Below are 18842 nucleotides of genomic sequence, written 5' to 3' on the forward strand. Positions count from 1 at the left end.
TTCGTCACACCGAAGGTGTTCCCATACGTGGTGAAGTCACCGCAGCATCGAAGTGACCAATGAAAGGTAACTTTACTTTGAGCCTTTAAAAAAAGAAGAGTAACCTTTAAATTCTGCACTACTGAACTGTTTAAGGGGACGTTCACATATCGCGTCTTTTGCGCGCTCAAGTTAGTCGAGTTAAAAACATTTAAACTTTTCAGAATGCGGCAAGCGCACCGCGGGTCATGTGACAAGAACTAACCAATCAGCTTCATCCTTTCCCATAACAACGTGAAAAGCTCAGTCAAGATGAAAGGAACAGCTGATAACCCCTCAAGGAAGCATTGTGAGTCCTTTATTATTTGTAATTATGATAGACCAGATATTTAAAGACTTGCATGGCCTAGATGGAGTAGCGTTATTTGCGGATGATGGTGCAATGTGGAAGAAGGGAAGGAACATTGAGTTTATTGTGCGTAAGATGCAAGATGCTGTGAATGTAGTTCAGCAATGGGGAGTGAAATGGGGATTTAGAATCTCAATAGAGAAGATAAGAGGTTAACATGGGCATGTCACATCCGAAAGATGGTAGAAAAATGTAAAAGGATACTAAATGTCATGAGGTGTCTATGCGGGATAGATTGGGGTGCTACAAGGTCAGCATTGAAAACCATCTATACAGGTCTAATGAGATCAGTGTTTGACTACGGCTGTATAGCATATGGATCAGCCTCCAAGACAAGCTTGAGCAAACTTGATGGTATGCAAAATCAAGCAATGAGGATAATTAGTGGTGCAATAAAAACTTCTCCAGTAGCTGCAATTCAAGTAGAGGTGGGTGAGATGCCACTGCATTTGAGGAGGGACCAGCTAGCACTGGTATACTGGGCAAACATCAGGGGTCATAAAGAGAACCACATGTCTCAGACAGTATTAAGAGAATGTCAGGAAAAAGAAAGTATGAAAGTTAAAAGTTATGGGTGGGTTATAAAAGATAAGGTGAATAACATGGGAATTGGGTCACTGAACATCAGCCCTACAGTAGCATATCCAGTAGTGCCTCCTTGGATGTTGGAAGAATTGAGGGTTGATTTAGGACTGTTGGAGGAAAGAAAGAAAGATGGAGTGGATAAGTATGGGGTAAGAAATTATATAACAGGAAAATACAAAGAGTGTGTAAAGGTTTTTACAGATGCGTCTAAAAATATTGAAAATAGAGTAGGGGTAGCTTATGTAATCCCTGAGATGGGAATAGCAAAGGCAAAAAGGATAAATGATGACCTATCAGTGTATACTGCTGAACTGGTTGCCATATGGTTAGCACTCGTGTGGATAGAGTCTAACAATTGTCTGCAGGCAGTGATTGCCTCTGATTCAAGTTCAGCAATGTTTAGTGTTCAGAATTATCGGTCTGATTCAAGGGAAGATATTTTAATCGAAATTTTACAGCTGGCAAGTGGAATACAAGCATCAGGAAGGAGGGTGACATTCTTATGGGTTCCAGCCCATATAGGAGTAGAGGGTAACGAACTGGCCGATGAGCATGCAAAGAGAGCTACAGACAAAAGCAATATAGATGTAGATGTAAAGTACAGTAAAGCAGAAATAAAAAGTATAGTAAAGGCGAAAACGATTAAAAAGTGGCAGCATATTTGGGATAATGGGTACACAGGAAGACATCTTTATAGGATAAAAGGGAAAGTGGGAAAAGACACACAAATAACCAGATCAAGACAGGAAGAAATTATACTAACAAGGATGAGGTTGGGTCATACAAAGTTGAATAGTACAATGTTCTTAATAAAAAAGCATGGAGATGGAAATTGTGAGTATTGCCAGAACAATATACCTGAAACAGTAGAGCATGTAATAATGCACTGTCATAAATACAATGAGGCAAGGCAGAGGCTTGTTAATGAGTTGAAAACAAAGAAAATGTCGTTAGAAATTAAAACACTATTGAAAAGAAGCTCAAGGGAAAATTTTGATTTATTACTTCTTTTTTTGAAAAGTACAGGCCTGTTAAAAAGGATATAAGTGTTTTTTTTTTTTTTTTTTTATTATTATTATTATTATTATATTAGTTTAACGTGCTGGTATATTTAGTTTGGGAATAGTTAGTAACTCCCGTGCCTACTTCAGTCCAGTGGTGGCGGTAATGCACAAGAAATAGTTGAAAACCGCCAATCAAAAAGAAGAAGAAGAAGAAGAAGAAGGAACAGCTGATCATAGTTGTATATGGATTTCCATTTTGAAATAAATTTAGTAGCAGAGCTACTGCAAGCGATGTTTTGAGCATCAAATCCATTTATTCTTTGCTGAAATTTCCGCGTCTTCAAGGAGAGAGCACGTCATGGTTGCTTATCAAAGGCAGACGCCTCAGGGGCGCTTCTGCCCGAGCGCTTTGGAAAGAAGGAGAAAGCGGTGCGCCTAGCGTTTTCCACGCGTTTTTAGGCGCGATTTGTGAACGGCCCCTAAGACTTTCATTTGTGCAGATTCTCCAGTACAATGTTGTTTGCAAATGTTTAGTCGTAAAAGCTGAGAACCTTGCTTTTTAACAGTTAACATTTAAAGCTTTACAAACATGTTCTGTGATCAGTTTGTCGTTTACCAGTTCAAAATTCAGTCTTGCAGCCTAATTATGACTGAATGAGAGCGGTAAATGTTTAAAGATATTTGAAATGCACTTTTTTTCTAAGTATTCACCGCTCTTTTTCACACAGCAGGTTTTTTGTGTGTGTCCAATTTTTTTTCCTGGACAACCTTCTGATGGATTTTACTTTAAATTGTGAGTTCCATTCAGGTTTCATGCCATTAGCACTTTATTCGAAGGATTGTTTACAATTTCACAGCATAAGCTATAAAGCTGTTTCCCAGTAAATAATAAAATACAATGCACTGCAATTTTATTCTGTTTTATCCTTATTCTTCGTGAAAATATGTTCTGAAAGATTCCTTAATAAGCTTCATTCGGGATGTTAAACTACTTTAGGAGCTCTAAGGACTGCCATGGTGAAAACATTATTTGAAATCTACTTGTGAAATTTGCTAGAGTATGGGTCAGTGTTCTGATTGCAGAAGAGTTCGACAAAGGATTACTAACACATAATAAAACAACTCCAGGTATATTTTTGATGAGGATATGACAGTGCAAAATGGTTAAAATCTCTTTAAAAATCTATGCTGAAGGATAAAGACCATTTATGAATAATTTACTTGGGGAAAAAATGGGAAAAACTAAAATATAAGTACATAAACCGATTAATCGTAAAAATAATCGACAGATTAATCGATTATCAAAATAATCGTTAGTTGCAGCCCTAGAATATTATTCCAACAAAATATTTTGAATTAGTTACATTTTTTCATATTGTAAATTTTCTTTTGTCTCATTTTTAAAAAGGTTATGTTTTTTTATATATATTTCTATTTAACTTTCATAGATTTTTATTTCAGTTTTAATTTGAATAATTTGAGTACTTAAATTTCATTTCATTTATTTGCTAATGCAACATTTGTCATTTTTCTAATGTTTTTCGTCTAATTTTTAATTTTGTTTAATTTCAGATTTATTTCAATTACCAATAATCATTTTTGTTTGAGTTTTTGTTAACAACCATGTATTCAGATTAATTATGTTGCATTCTAAGATACCTATTTTTGGACAAATAAACATTATATGTATAAACGTATGGATGAGCTTGGTGGGGAAAAAATTCTATCCAACCAAAATCTATATAAAATGTTAAACTTTTTTTTATTTTTATAAATCATTCAGTATTGAAAAAAAATATATAAAAACAGTAAGCATGATTAATATGTCTAATTAAAACATGACTTTTTTTTACCTAATATTTATGTCAGTCATGTATTTTTATGCCTTTTGTGCAGCCTATGTAGCGTTTGCTTAGCAGCATGCTGATGCCAGAGTGAGCAGCTGTATTTGTATTGCCTTAATATACTAGATAAGTCAAATCTTGTTTTATGAGATTTATTGTAATTTGGATGTTTCCTTAGAAAACAGCCGTCTATGTAGAGAGTAGACAGCAAGGCAGCTCATTTGGTTTAGAGTTGTATAGATTTGCACTCATGCTTTTTGTTTATGTGTCTCTTTCTTTATGAGTTTTTCACATTCGCTCAGCTGCACACACAAATGGCATCTTATCAGACAAGTGTTTTATTGATTAAACTGATGTCAGAGCTCTTTTAAAGCTTTTTAATAGATTTTCTAGATTCGTTGCTGCTCACTTGTTAATCAAAAATCTGAATCTTAAAGAACTGTCAGAAATGAGAAGGCAGCAATGAATCACATTACCGTGGATTGATATTTCATCCGTTCAATGAAACCCAAAATGACCTGGCATTGCTCTCAGGGAGTGATGGAGCCTTGAACCAACTCACCGCACTGCACCGAATTTGTATTCTTATCTGTTTAAATCAAACTTCGACTGAATAGCACTGTGTAATGAATGACAGAGTGGTAATATCAAAGGGTCTGGAATAGAGAAGTGTGTTTCACCTTGCGAATTTGACATCATTGCACTCCGTTCTCACACACCATGGGGGCACGATGAAATGTCTCATCTCTAGTGGTTGAAAGGGTGAAAGATGCCCAGCTCTGAAAGAATGAAATGTGGCGCATGTGAGTGCAGGGCTGGATGAGTCCTCGCCTGCTGAGCTGTGGAAAGGATTTCAGATAGCACAATGTGAAATACAAATGAGTGTTGTGAGAGCGAGTAAATTCAGACTGTGAGAACATGTATTTTATACCTCCAGAGACTAACCGAACCAGTAGGGGTGTTGTGCTCAAATGGTTTTCAAGGGGATCTTGGCTCAATTTGTACCTTAGTCGAGATGAGACATGACCACAGGAAAAACACTTAACTACACACACACACAAACACTTTTTAATAACTTTGTAATTCTTAAAGTGTGAGACTTGTTAGACTAGCAGTTATATCTGGGTAAAAAAATATATTCTTAATAGTGATTCTTAAAACCCAAGACCAAAATAAATTCTCAGGTTTCTGAACTGCATGCAAGAAGAAAAATCAATGTGTGTACTGCAAAATAATGGCAAGAAAATAAGTCTTTCCATTAAGCATTTAGCCTTACAAGGGCTCATTTGTGGCGACTCCTTTGAGAGATTGTCAACATATGAAAAAAAAGAGCTATAGCCTTTGAGTCGCTACATGTCGCTACATGTCAGCTGTTTAAAGAGACCCAGACCTTTATGTTTAGGTCACTCAAAATCTTTGGCGTTCTGTGCTATGCGGTTTTGACGAGGTCGGTGTAGAGGTGTGCTAGATGCTGTCAGAGCAGAGGAGAGTCATTTGATTCATAACAGCTTTCAGAACTCTACTGCTTCATCTAGGTTCATAACTATTATTAAATTAATTAAAGAGCCTGTGCCCTGCTTCTGTCTCTAACACTATATCAATTTTTCTCCTCATTTCATTAATCAAAATAAAGTAAAATGTACTATTTTTTTATCAAAGTACTATGTGTTTGGACATGTTTGCTTTCATTAAAGCTGCATTTGTTTATCCCAGGTGCTTTGCTGTTCACACTGTGCTTTTCTTCTCACCAGTTTCTTACTCTTGTTTCTCCATCAGGAGCTGTGTGATGATCCTCACTTGTTTGTGGATGGGATCAGTGCCCATGACCTGCACCAAGGGCAGCTGGGAAACTGCTGGTTTGTGGCGGCCTGCTCCAGCTTGGCTTCCCGAGAGTCACTGTGGCAGAAAGTAAGTTACTATAGAGTGTAAACATGTGTCTATCTGGCATTTAATGTTCCCTGTATTTCAGTTTCTGTTGTAGTTTTGTTGGTGGTAGACGGTTAATGTTTCTGAGCTGTTATTTAGCTTCAAATGTTAAGGTTTGTCTCCCTGCATCCTCCTCAGGGTGTAAAGTGTTTTCCCCTGCTTGGGGAAACATTTCCTCTCCCATAGAAACACACGTCATCATGAAGGGTTTCCCATGTGACTCCTCTCCCCCGTCCTGTCATTTGTTTTCCTGACAGGATCGGGCATTGATAAATGAAGGTGTGCATGCTACTATCCTTGCCCCGTGTCTTTGCAGCAACCTTTTATCCCACCCAATCACATGCACTCAGCATGGATACATACACAAGGGCAGTGGTTATCAGCCACGGGGTCACAAAATGACTTAAATCATAAGACAAAAATAAGACAAACCATGCATTCAAACAAACTAAAACAACTAACAACCCCAACAGTTTTTTCTTTGAAGAACCAGAATTCCTAAAGTTTACAAAAACCTGGATATATGAGGTTGTCGGATTTAAAAAAAAAAAAAAAAGTGATATCTGGACCTTGAAAGTCATAAAAAAAAATTCCATGGGCATTTGTATAGATTTTATTAATATACATTGTTGTATTTATACCAAGCTCAAAAATAGTTTATCAGGTAGAAATATTAAATATTTTTAAAAAAAAAAAATTTCTTTAGAATAATTTATTCCTCATCCATAAAATCAACTGGAATAGTCATGGCCTTCAAATATTATTGTGGACATAAAGGAGCCTTGAAGTGAAAAAGATTGAGAACCACTGCTCAAGGGCACTGCCGTCACACCTCAGTACAGTTATTTGCATCAATTATTTAAAGAATTAATAACTACTACCACTAAAAGCACAAGTTTTGTTTTATTCATGAATAATTTTAATCTTTTTGAATTATTAGTGTGATTTATGTTGGGTTACCTCCATTAAAGTCTCATCACAGTCAGAAAAACAGCTCAAAATGAACAATCAGACAAATAAAGCTCAACAAATTGCATAAAACATTTAAGACCTGGTGAAGAGGCGGCCAGGTGCGGACATGCGGATGTTCCAGGAGGTGAAATGCAGGGCCTGTACAGAGGAGTCCAGCCGGTAGACTTGCCCGTTGGACTTCAGTAGACGCTCTCCATCTTGTCGTTTCTGGCCTCGCTGCTGCAGAGACTGTACGCGCAGACGCATCATCTCCGTCAGCTGTATATCAGGTTTGAACATCGGCTTAAAAGACATGTTCCCAATGAAGATGTTTTGAAACCTGACAGCTTAGGTCTTCTTTTTTTTCTTCTCTTGTCTGACCGGATTAGGTTTGGTATCTACCGTGTGACCTACTCTTCGCTCTGCTGATGTCTTCTGCGTTATGAGTGCCACAGTGAGACCTTGTGCTCTGAAACCAACTTATTTCAAAGTGGGGAGATGTTTGTTGCTCTGGGAAACAGAAATGCTGGGTTCTCCAAGAGGGAGTTTGAGACATCCGTGTTTGCTACATGTGTTTGTTACACATCCACCTGTCAATAGTTTTCTCACCACTGATTCTGTTAGAGGTGAACAGAACTGTGGGTTGGCGCATCTCCTGTATTCAGCATCGCAATGTGTACCTGAGCCCAGATAATGGACCTGCTCATCTTGGAACAATTACCAGAGAGGTGCACTTGAAATCTAATCTCTGTTCTGTCCCAGAGGACTCGCTCAAGATGAAAGAGATGTAGTTGTTCTATATGGCTTCAAAATCACCCTGGTGTCCTTCTCACAACTCTCTTTAACATTCAGGAAATGCTGCATCTGCCAGCATTTATGAACATTTAAATTGATAAGCAATGACATGAACCTGATCCACTAAATATTACACAATATTGAAAATTCATCTAGTTTAGTGCTAATTGTTAATGGTCTTTTTGTTTGTATTTTTTGTTTTGATGAAAATGGCCTGTAAATTTTGTCATGACAATTTTAGTTCATATTTATTTGACTAAAATTACAAGAAATAAAGTAAAAGGAGAGTAAGTGCTAAAATAATCTTGTCGACTAAAAACATACACTCTTTTACAGTACTAACAGTAATTGTTCAGTACTTGTACAGTACTTGTATCAGTTAGGGGTCAACAAAAATAAATTTAATTTATTGGCTAATAGGTTAAGTGTGTTGTTCTTGTTAACAAAAACTATAAAAAATCATTAATCATGTTAATATGAAATATTATATGAACAACTTTTAAATAAAATATTAGATAAAAAAATATTTAGATTAAAATGAGTCCTGGCAACTAATTGGAATAAATAAGGCTGAGATGAGCTTAGCTTACCTTAAAGTGTAACTAAACCCCTGCTCAGAGCCTGACCCCTCCCACTGACAATATTTGAAAAATGCTTGGCGCAGTGGATAAAGCGCATGCCTTTGGTGTGAGAGACCCGAGTTCGAATCCACTGTGAAACACCAATGTGTCCCTGAGCAAGACACTTAACCCCTAGTTGCTCCAGAGGCGTGTGACCTCTGACATATATAGCAATTGTAAGTCGCTTTGGATAAAAGCGTCAGCTAAATGAATAAATGTAAATGTAAATCACAGGGGAGATAGAGGGGACGAGCCTAGGGTGGGGCTGAGCGAGTGCGGTGTGATCCTGAGACTTGCAGTGACGGATTGATTGACAGCTGCTGTCAGAGACGCTAAAATAGAGAGTGACTGTAATGACGCAAGTAGCTTTGCAACAGAGCGATCATTTGAAGTAGAGGACTTTTCTCCCCCACTTTCGAGGTGTCTGTTCATATCAATTCGAGCCGCTGGCTCAAACTGCGGTCTTAACTCCCGCATCGCGTCGCTTTTCAGCGCGAGCTGTGTGGAGAAGCCCATTTCCACCTCCATTGCGTTGGAGAAGCAATCCCGTGTAAAACGCAGTTTGCACACTCAAGCTCTAGGCGGGAACTTGCAGTCTTCCAGGCCAAATGCATGCAACCACTGGCGCTTAATTTTAAAGTCTGCTGGTAAACTATGCAGTCCAGCAGTGCTGTAGCAACCAGCAACACACCTCCGCACCATCCTGACCACTGTACTAAATACAGATAAATCTACGCTAACTTGAAGATCTAAATAACTATATAATTGCTATGCTAAATAGATGCTATATTAGTCTATCCTGGTCGTTACCAATACTCGCAATTCCAGCTCCTGACTCACTACAGTGATTTTGATGGTTTTATACTGTCAAGGGCAAGGGCGTGGTAGCTCGTACCAAGGGGCGTGGTGAGCTGGAAACTGCTTACGTCACCTACCACCGCATCCAATAGGAAAAATCAACTGCAGTAGCCACCGTTCAACCTGAAGAGGGCAGCACTCACACGTTTTTACACCATCTATTGTAGAATTAAAACACTTTATACTCAAATGTCAAAAAAGTTACTCGAATCAATGAACAGCACTAATAAAGCCCCATTCTTATAGATCATTAACTAAAAAAAGTTGGTTTAGGGTTTAGTTACTCTTTAAATTTACTGAAACTAATAATAAATTTCTTGTTTAAGCAAAAACTAATAAAAATGACAAATGCACATAAAAAATTTACAAAATACAAATTCTATAAAACTGAAAATATAAAAAGTGACACCACATGACACTTATGTCTCTTTCTAGGTTATCCCAGACTGGAAGGAGCAGGAATGGGATCCAGAGAAGCCAGAGTCTTATGCAGGAATATTCCACTTCCGCTTCTGGCGGTTTGGGGAATGGGTGGACGTGGTGATCGATGACCGTCTCCCCACAGTGGAAAACCAGCTGGTCTACTGCCATTCAAATGATAGCAATGAGTTCTGGAGTGCCCTTGTGGAAAAAGCCTATGCCAAGTAAGCAGTTCAGGCAGCAGACAAATTCAAAGGGTCTATGCAGAGACATAAACATTCATGTAGTGTGATGACATAGTGATGCTAGGTTCTTTCTCCATACCAAAAAAAAGAGTTTATGGCTGCTATGAGGCCCTGGATGGTGGAAACACAGCCGATGCCCTGGTGGACTTTACTGGCGGCGTGTCAGAACCCATGGATCTTCTGGAGGGCCAGTTTGCTCAGGATGAAGTCGCCAGAAACCAGCTCTTTGAGAGAGTGCTCAAGGTCCATAATCGAGATGGCCTTATCAGCTGCTCTATCAGGGTGAGAAAGACACATTATACACTACATACAATCTGTATTAAAGTGCTAGTTAGTTTTTTCAATTTTTTATAATTTTTATATACAGTATATAAACATATATATTACATTACAATATTTGTTTATTTTACATTTTGATAATTTTAGTATGTTCTTTTATTTTATTTTAGTATATTTTAGTACAGTATACTTATACATATTTTAATACAGTATATATATACATTGTGGAAGCTCATATTATTGATCAGCATTTGTCTCACGCCTGTCAAGATTTGTATTCAGACACTCATCTATTAATCCAGCCATGCATTTTTTTTTCTGCCTTCATTTATTTTTTTCATAAGAGTAAACTTTCCCAGACTCAAAGCAATCTTTGATTGTGTGTGACTTGCTTATCAATGGTCTGTGAAACCTTTCATCAATGGTAAAAAAAAAAAAAGGAAAAAAACCTTTTTGAATTTATTTTCTTCACTAGAATATCAAATAAAATGCCTCTCAATACTTCAGTCCACTAAGAGATCTCCATTGAGTGTTAAGTAACATTTAGAAACTCGTCTGAACAGCATCATCTGATGTGACAGACAGATCTGTGATGTAAGCAGGTTGTCTGGGGATCATAACAGAAACAGCTTTATCAAGTTTTACCATAACTTAAGGGCTTTTGTTCAAATGTGGAGGATAAATCAAACATTGATTTATAAAATGTTCTGTTAGATACTCCACAAAGTCCTTTCATGTCCAAGATCAGTCACTCTCTGTTTGTTCTTACAACCTAGTCGCAATGATATCGACACAATACAGAGCCTAAATGCCTATGCATATTGTCAGCTTCATTTGCACAGCAAGCCCTTTGTTCATTGGAGTGCGATCAATGGGCGTGGCTTGTCTCCTACTGATTAACATCACCATATTTCACTGTACCATGAAAAAACGGCCCATGTTTTTATAATTGATCACTCACAGACAGTGCATGTGCATGCATTACATTCAGGGATAAAGATTATTATGCTTTTGGATAGACTTTTAAATTTGGTGTTCAGCAATCTAGCTGAAATTTGACCTTCGGTATATAGGCAACCACAATAGAGGACATGGAGGCGAGACTGGAGTGTGGGTTAGTGAAAGGCCATGCCTATGCGGTGACCGACGTTCGCAAAGTCCGTCTGGGACACGGCCTGCTGGCATTTTTCAAGTCAGAAAAGCTGCACATGATTCGCATGAGGAATCCCTGGGGTGAAAAGGAGTGGAGTGGACCTTGGAGCGATAGGTGAGACTGCCACCTCCTGTATTGGAGGTCTTACAGCATCTAGAGCACTGGTGTCCACTCCTGTTCCGGGAGGGCTAATGTCCTGTGGATTTTAGCTTCAACACACTTGCCAGTAAGTTTCTAATGAGCCCGAAGACTTTGATTAGCTGGTTCAGGTGTGTTTAATTAGGGTTGGAGCTAAACTCTGCAGGACAGTGGCCTTCCAGAATCTGATTTTGACAGCCCTGATCTAGAGCAGTGGTTCTCAACCTTTTTTTCCACTGGGTTGCACTATTGTCCAAGTGCAAGTCTCGCGAGCCGCGCGCATATAATTTACATATTACGTCACCAATACAAACCAACCTTATTTATAATATTATCTAATCGATTACATTCATTGAAATAAATAAATAATTCTACTCCCCATAAATAAAACACCTGATGCTGTTGGGAGCTGACCAATTTTGTGAAATTCGGCTTGAAAGGTTTACAGCACAATGAAGTTGCAATTGTAAGATGTACTCTGTAAGCGCACAGGAGCATGCAGAAAATGTGCGTTCACAAATATAACCTATGTTGATCCAAATATGGAAAGCACTTTCGAATTTGATAATATGAGGTTCTCTCCAGAGATGTTTTGCCACATTTCTTCAGTTGAGGATGATTGCTGCATAGTATGGGTGTTTTAACAGCAAAATGAAAATCCAGTACTATTTTTCTGGTACTGTGACTATTCTTGTTTGTATGTGTTCATTCGCTGCCATTTTCCATATTTCTTTTTTCTCCTTTAAAAACAAATTTGTCCATTCTGATGCTCAATTTTACCAAACTAATGGCTATTGATCACTATTTTAATTGAATTTTGCCAAAATGGGCGCTTGTATGTGTTCGTTAAATGCATAACGTTACGAGAGTAGGTCTGCTCATGTCTGAAAATAATATATGAAAAACAAAATTATTTCACATGAAAACTTATATTTCTTAAGTACATTTTTAAATTAATTGTAAAACTGAAAGTTATTTTTTTAAATTGTGTTCAGCATGGTGGGCCGCATTTAAATTCGTAATGGGCCGCGGTTGAGAACCACTGATCTAGAATATAGTATATGGCAGGGTTTGCGAACACCTGGGGTTTTTTGTGAGGAAACTGAGGGGGTACTTCAGGTAAATATATTAGATCAAAAAGGGTTTGGCTGACAAAAAAGTTTGGGAATAACCAGAAAGAAACAGAACAAATGTTTTTATTTTATTTTTTATGACAGGACATGATAGGAGATAAGAGAGCTAAAGACTTGTAAAGACTGTCAGTCCAAATCTGATTTTTGTGCACATCTATTTGGAATCTGATCATATTTAGCAAGTGTAAATGTCAAAAAATACACATTTCTTCAGTGTAGGCATAGTAACGCAACTTTATTGCCATAGAAACTAAAGCAGGTATTCCTGAAAACGAAAGAGGGACACACAAATCGGATCCGAACAGTTGCGATGAACAATGTGGACAGTCAGTCATTTAGAACTGGATAGACAATTAATCGGATTTGGACTGACAGTGTGAAAATAGCCTTAGATGCAAGCCAGACTCAAACCCAATTTTTCCACATGAGCATCAAAACTCAGTTGCTATATGACGTGCTATTGTAATCAGACACTTTTTGCACACCTTCCCAACATTCAATTCTTTATAATCTCTACAAAAACAGAGTGCAAGCGCATACAGAAATGATTTGTCCTTTTGCCTTCTCTAGCTTCCCGCAGTGTAGTGCTATACATCCTCAGAGACTAGAGAAAACCATTTCTCTCCTTCCTCTTGAGATGATTTCAGTATAAATAACACCTAGCCGAAATGTCTATTCTTATCTCTGACTGGTGTGAAATTGAGATATCAAGCCAGGCAGGCTGGTATAAAATAGCAACCTATTGTGATTGAAACGCAGAGGTCTGAGGTAGAGGTCTTCACGGGTCCACTTGGATCCGAAAACCCGAGGTCCGACCCGAGACCCGAGCGGGTTCGGGTCCAAAACTCCAACGAGTACCTCGGACACGGGTCGGATTCGGTATTAGTGGTCTCGGGTAATTTAAAATAAATATGCCTTTTCCAAATGGACCCGAGAAGACCCGAATTCTTTTAAACTATGTTGGGCATTTAACAAAATTGCATTATTTAAAACAACTATGACACCGTTCTCTCATTTTTTCTAAGTGTGAGAGCAAATCAGCGCTTCTACGTGCAACGGGCTATAAGCACGGTTGCCTCGCAACGCATTTATTTACTCAGTTCCACATTAACCAACCCCCCTCCCTTTGCCAAGAACTAGTGCGCCATCATGTGGATGGATGTTTGACTAAATGCAAGTACCGGTATTTGAATTGTCGTTAAGCCAGGCCTGTCAATCAATTTGAAAAATACGCGACACTGTCAGAAAAGCATGGAGGCGATAACAGACATTGCGAAAAAGGTGAGGGAAAACGAATATGTAGAACAGAAACATCCAGGGTCGTCATCGGTGTTTAGTCAAAATCAATGACTGGGAGACTTTGTATATTTTATTGAAAATCTGTTATTCTGTAATCTGAAAAGTTATATTTGAGAAACAGCCATCGGTAAATTTTATCCTGTGGTGGTTCTAATGTTAATCATCGTATGGTCCGGTAAATAACATTATGCCAACTTTTAAAGGACGTAATGGGTTACATGTGTGATTGACATTTCAGCACTTCAGCGCGTAGGCTACTCCTACTGCCGCGTCTATGTTAAGTGCATTTTTGAGAAACGCATGGTTGCAGGCTGTGCACATGTAAATGCCGTTTACGTTCGGGTCCAGTCGGGTTCTAAAGGAAATGCCGTCAGGTCGGGTCGGACTCGGGTCTAATTTTATCGGGTCTGTCTCGGGTCGGGTTTTTCTTTAAAAATAAATAATGTATGCATGTCGGGTTCGGGTAAGTAGTGATTCGGGTCGATTCGGGTCGGGTACAGTTTTTAGGACCCGAGAAGACCTCTAGTCTGAGGGTGTTTAGACATCCACCTCCTTTCATTTAAATAACTGCTCTTGTTTGATGACACCAACCCTAAATACCCACCACTGCAGGGAGAAGCATAATATTTAAATGCGGCTGGGTAATTACAGAGAGGAACATCTTTACAGTCCTTCTCATCAGTCTTTGTTCAAGTGCTACAACAGGCAGGGTTATATTGGCCTCTGAATTATTTACTGGCCAGCCAGAAGACTTTTATTGAGGTGAAAGCAATCTTTCTTCATATTTTTGCTTGATGCATTATTTATTCAGGGCTTGATTAGAAATATCATACTTGGAGAAGTGCTCTAATTCTTTCACAAAATTTAAGAAAATCTTAGATGATAGTTGTGGATGCAGGCTGTTGTCAGTGAGAGTCGTGTGTGTTGTGTGTGAATGATTATTTCTCTCAGTCTGATGTACGATGAGTAATCACTGCTCTGTTTTGTAGCTCAGAAGAGTGGAAGAAAGTGAGCAAGAGTGAGAGAGAGAAACTAGGGGTCACTGTTCAGGATGATGGAGAGTTTTGGTGAGGCTCGCTCCACTCATATCTTTCTAGATCAGTCTCAGAGATCATAGTGTCTTATCAGATGGGTTCCAAAAGTCTGAGACTACTAGTGAAAATGCTTCTGTTTTCCATTTTGATAACACTTTACAAAAAGCTTCATCAGGTTACATTAGTTAACTACTTTATTTTACCTGAACTAAGAATGAACAATACTTCTATAGCATTTATTAATCTTAGTTGATGTCAATTTTAGCATTTACTATTGCATTATTTCAATCAAAAGTTGTGCTTGCTAACATTAGTTAATGCACTATGAATTAACATGAACAAACAATGAATGACTGTGATTTTATTAACTAACATTAACAAAAATGAATACATACTGTAATAAATGTGGTGTTCATATAAATGAACTAACATTAACTAATGGAACCTTATTGTAAAGTGTTACCTGCCTGTTTATATAGATGTATTATTAATAAGATGAATAAAATTATATAGCAGCACTATGCAATAACTAATTTAAATTGGTATCATGAACTAATAATAAACAACAATTTCTACACAATTTATTAATCTAGTTAATTGTTAATTTAGCAATATAATTTTATCAAAATATTATTATATTACATTACATTATATTATGTTGCAGGTATATTATATTAAACGCTTTAATTTAACACTTTTCATTAATCTAAAATCATTAACATTTTTTTTTTTTTTTTACTCCATTACGTATGATGGACTAACAATAAACAATTTTTACATTTATGAATCTAGGTTAATTTTTAATTTACAGCATTTGTAAATATAGGTTAATGTTAGTTAGGAAATGTACTATTGTAAATCAATGTTTGCTAATAATACAGTAATGTTAATTAAAACATCTTGTAACGATAGTAATGTATTAGAATATGTGGAAATTAACCTATATTAATACAGTTAATATTATAAAAATATTGTTAATTCATTATATGTATACATTGACTAATGTTAACAAACTGAACTGTTTTGTAAAGTATTACCTTTGTGTCAATTTGTTGAAAATTGAGTAAAAAGTAGATAAACTGAACAAAAAACACAAATTTGTTTGTTGTTACCCTATTTTTCTTTAAACCGTTGTTTATTTCTATTTTTAAATCTGATTTTATTTCAGGTTTAAATCCAATTTTATCACAGAATCCCAGATTTTATACTTTTGTACCCCACTGCATCTGATATACACGTAAATTCTCCATTTATCATCAACTTCTGATCCCCCACTGGTTGTAAACTTCTTTACCAGGATGAACTTTGGAGATTTCTGTCACTATTTCACTGACCTGATCCTGTGTCGACTGATAAACACTTCTTACTTGAGTATTCATAAGACCTGGGAGGAGGAGGTGATGAGGGGCTCCTGGATCCACCGTGAAGAACCGCTCCGCAACCGTGCCGGAGGCTGCATTAACCATAAAACCACATTTCTGCAAAACCCACAGGTCAGTGTACCTGTGTGCATCTGCCTTGTAAAATGTTGTTTTGGCTTTTGACATAATAATGCCTGTTTCTGCCCACAGTATGTTTTTGATGTGAGAAAAGTGGAAGACGAGGTGCTGATCTGCCTGCAGCAAAAAGAACGCAGAGCTACTCCCAAGGAGGGCAAAGGCGAGAACCTAGCAATTGGATTTGACATCCATAGGGTACAGAATTACATGATTTCACTGCTGCACAATACAAACCTTCACATCTGCCTGCTGAATATAGTATAAGAGATTAATGCCAATAATAGAAGAACAAAAAAATTGATTTATGGTATCCTGTCAGTCAACGTTCCTGTCTTGATCAAGCCTCTTTTCTACCACCAGGTGGAGTTGAATAGGAAATACAGAATGCACTCAGCCCAGCAGAAGGTCGCAGGGTCGATCTACATCAACTCTCGCTGCGTCTTTCTGAAGAAAGAGCTAAAGGAGGGACGTTACGTCATCATCCCCACAACCTTTGACCCAGGTCAAAAAGGAGAGTTCCTGCTCAGAGTCTTCACTGATGTGCCTTCAGACTGCAAGTAAATTAGCTTCCAGAAAAGAAAAGAATAGACCAACCTGCACCCCACTTTCCTATTAACCCTTCATCACATTCTTGGCTTCTTCCGTGTAAGGTTTATATATAAAGGGACATGTCTCTGGCAGTGTTATTTTAGTAGGCATGTTATTTATTTACGGTAAATTAAGTTTTATTTATTTTTTTCACATTTTTTACATTTCATTGATTTTAATATTTTATAGTTATATTATAGTGCTGAAAATGCATATTTGCCATAGCAGAAATTAATTACATTTTAAAATATATTCAAATTGAAGATATTTTCTACTTTAATTTGCAATATTTCACAAGATTACTGTTTTTACTGTATGTTTGATCAAGTAAATGTATCCTTGGTGTTTTTAAGTTTTTCATCTAATATTCGTATTTTTAGCTTTATTTTAGTTAACAAAATTGTAGTATTTTTAGATTTATTTTTGTTAACAATAACAGCATTGGTACCTGGCTGTCAGGAGAAAGCAGGCTGGATTCAGGTGCGGGTAAACTCAAGGCTTTATTCACAAAGCGGAGACAGAGAAGAAAGAGTCACGCTCCACAGGTTTCACTCGCAGTGACAGGATGAACAGCAGATGAGTCACGTTTCACAGGATTCACTCGTAGTGACAGGATGAACAGCAGATGAGTCACGTTTCACAGGATTCACTCGTAGTGACAGGATGAACAGCTGAAGCTACTAGGAGCTCTGGGCTTGTAAGAACTAGAGCAGAGAAATAAGCCAAACACACTGGAGCCTGAGGACAAGACACGACAGGGTGAGTACAAAGAACTGCTAGATGATCGGAGCTATTGGAACGAATAACAACAGTCTGACAATAGACAGAGAAACACAGGGAATAATAAAGGGGAAAAAATTAGAAGGACATAGAGAACAGGTGGCGAGCAATTATGGTTAACAACGGGGAACAAGGGAGGCGGGGAAAACACAAACAGGCAGACGTGGTGAGCTGTCACCATCCCAACACACACACCCACACCAAAAAGACAGGTGATTAGCCCCGAGACCCGACAGTACCCCCCCTCCCAGGAGCGTCACCAGGCGCTCTAGGAAGGGGCCTACCTCGATGCCGCCGGAAGTCCTCAATCAACGAGCGGTCCAGAATGTCCCGGGACGGCACCCAACACCTCTCCTCTGGACCATACCCCTCCCAGTCCACAAGATACTGAAACCCCCTACCGCGGCGCCGCTCATCGAGTAATCTCTTAACCGTATAGGTAGGAGATCCATCCACAAGACGAGGGGGTGGGGGGGTGGGGCGACTGCAAGCAGGATTAAGGGGGGAAGAGAACACAGGCTTGACCCTGGAAACATGAAACACCGGGTGAACCCGACCAAGAGTAGGAGGGAGCTTGAGCCTGATCGCCACCGGACTAACCACCTTGGTGATGCGGAAAGGCCCAATGAATCTGGGTGCCAGCTTACGAGAAGGCGCCCGGAGAGGCAGATCCTTGGTAGAGAGCCAAACCCGTTGACCACACACATAGGTAGGAGGAGAGGACCGGCGACGATCAGCTGCAGCCTTGGTTCTGTCAGAGGCTTGGACCAAAATCCTCCTGACTCTCTCCCAGGTGCGACGGCAGCGCTAGACGAAAGCCAGGGCGGATGGAACCGCTGCGTCGGGTTCCTGTGATGGGAACAGAGGTGGATTATAACCAACAGCACACTCAAAAGGGGACATACCTGACGTGGCCGCAGGAAGGGTGTTATGGGCGTATTCTGCCCAGGAGAGCTGCTGACACCAGGAACTCGGATTGTTGGATGCTAGACAGCGGAGCATTCTTCCTAGATCCTGGTTGGCCCGCTCACACTGCCCATTGGTCTGAGGATGAAAACCAGATGACAGACTAGCAGAGGCCCCAATCTGTCTACAAAATTCCCTCCAGAACCGGGAGACGAACTGGGGACCCCTATCAGAAACCACATCCACCGGTAACCCGTGGAGACGGAAGACGTGATCCACCACCAGTTGGGCGGTCTCCCGGGCGGAGGGTAGCTTGGGCAGGGGAATAAAATGAACCGCTTTGGAAAAGCGATCCACCACCATGAGAATTACAGTGTTTCCCTTCGACGGAGGAAGC

The 18842-nt window shown here is 38.8% G+C and overlaps 1 protein-coding gene across 3 annotated transcripts in view; it reads left to right on the forward strand.

Annotated features, from left to right (window-relative positions):
- Positions 1–18842, forward strand: part of LOC132130841 (calpain-5-like) — a 56504-nt gene that overhangs the window by 30755 nt on the left and 6907 nt on the right. For all 3 annotated transcript variants that reach the window (XM_059542670.1, XM_059542668.1, XM_059542669.1), the window contains exons 3-10: positions 5598–5729; positions 9407–9615; positions 9726–9918; positions 10989–11182; positions 14628–14705; positions 15970–16165; positions 16244–16366; positions 16532–16728. In XM_059542670.1, coding sequence (XP_059398653.1) covers positions 5598–5729; positions 9407–9615; positions 9726–9918; positions 10989–11182; positions 14628–14705; positions 15970–16165; positions 16244–16366; positions 16532–16728 — 1322 coding nt within the window. The remainder of the gene's footprint in view (positions 1–5597; positions 5730–9406; positions 9616–9725; positions 9919–10988; positions 11183–14627; positions 14706–15969; positions 16166–16243; positions 16367–16531; positions 16729–18842) is intronic.

Source organism: Carassius carassius, chromosome 47 (genome assembly GCF_963082965.1).
Source record: "Carassius carassius chromosome 47, fCarCar2.1, whole genome shotgun sequence".
NCBI lineage: Eukaryota > Metazoa > Chordata > Actinopteri > Cypriniformes > Cyprinidae > Carassius > Carassius carassius.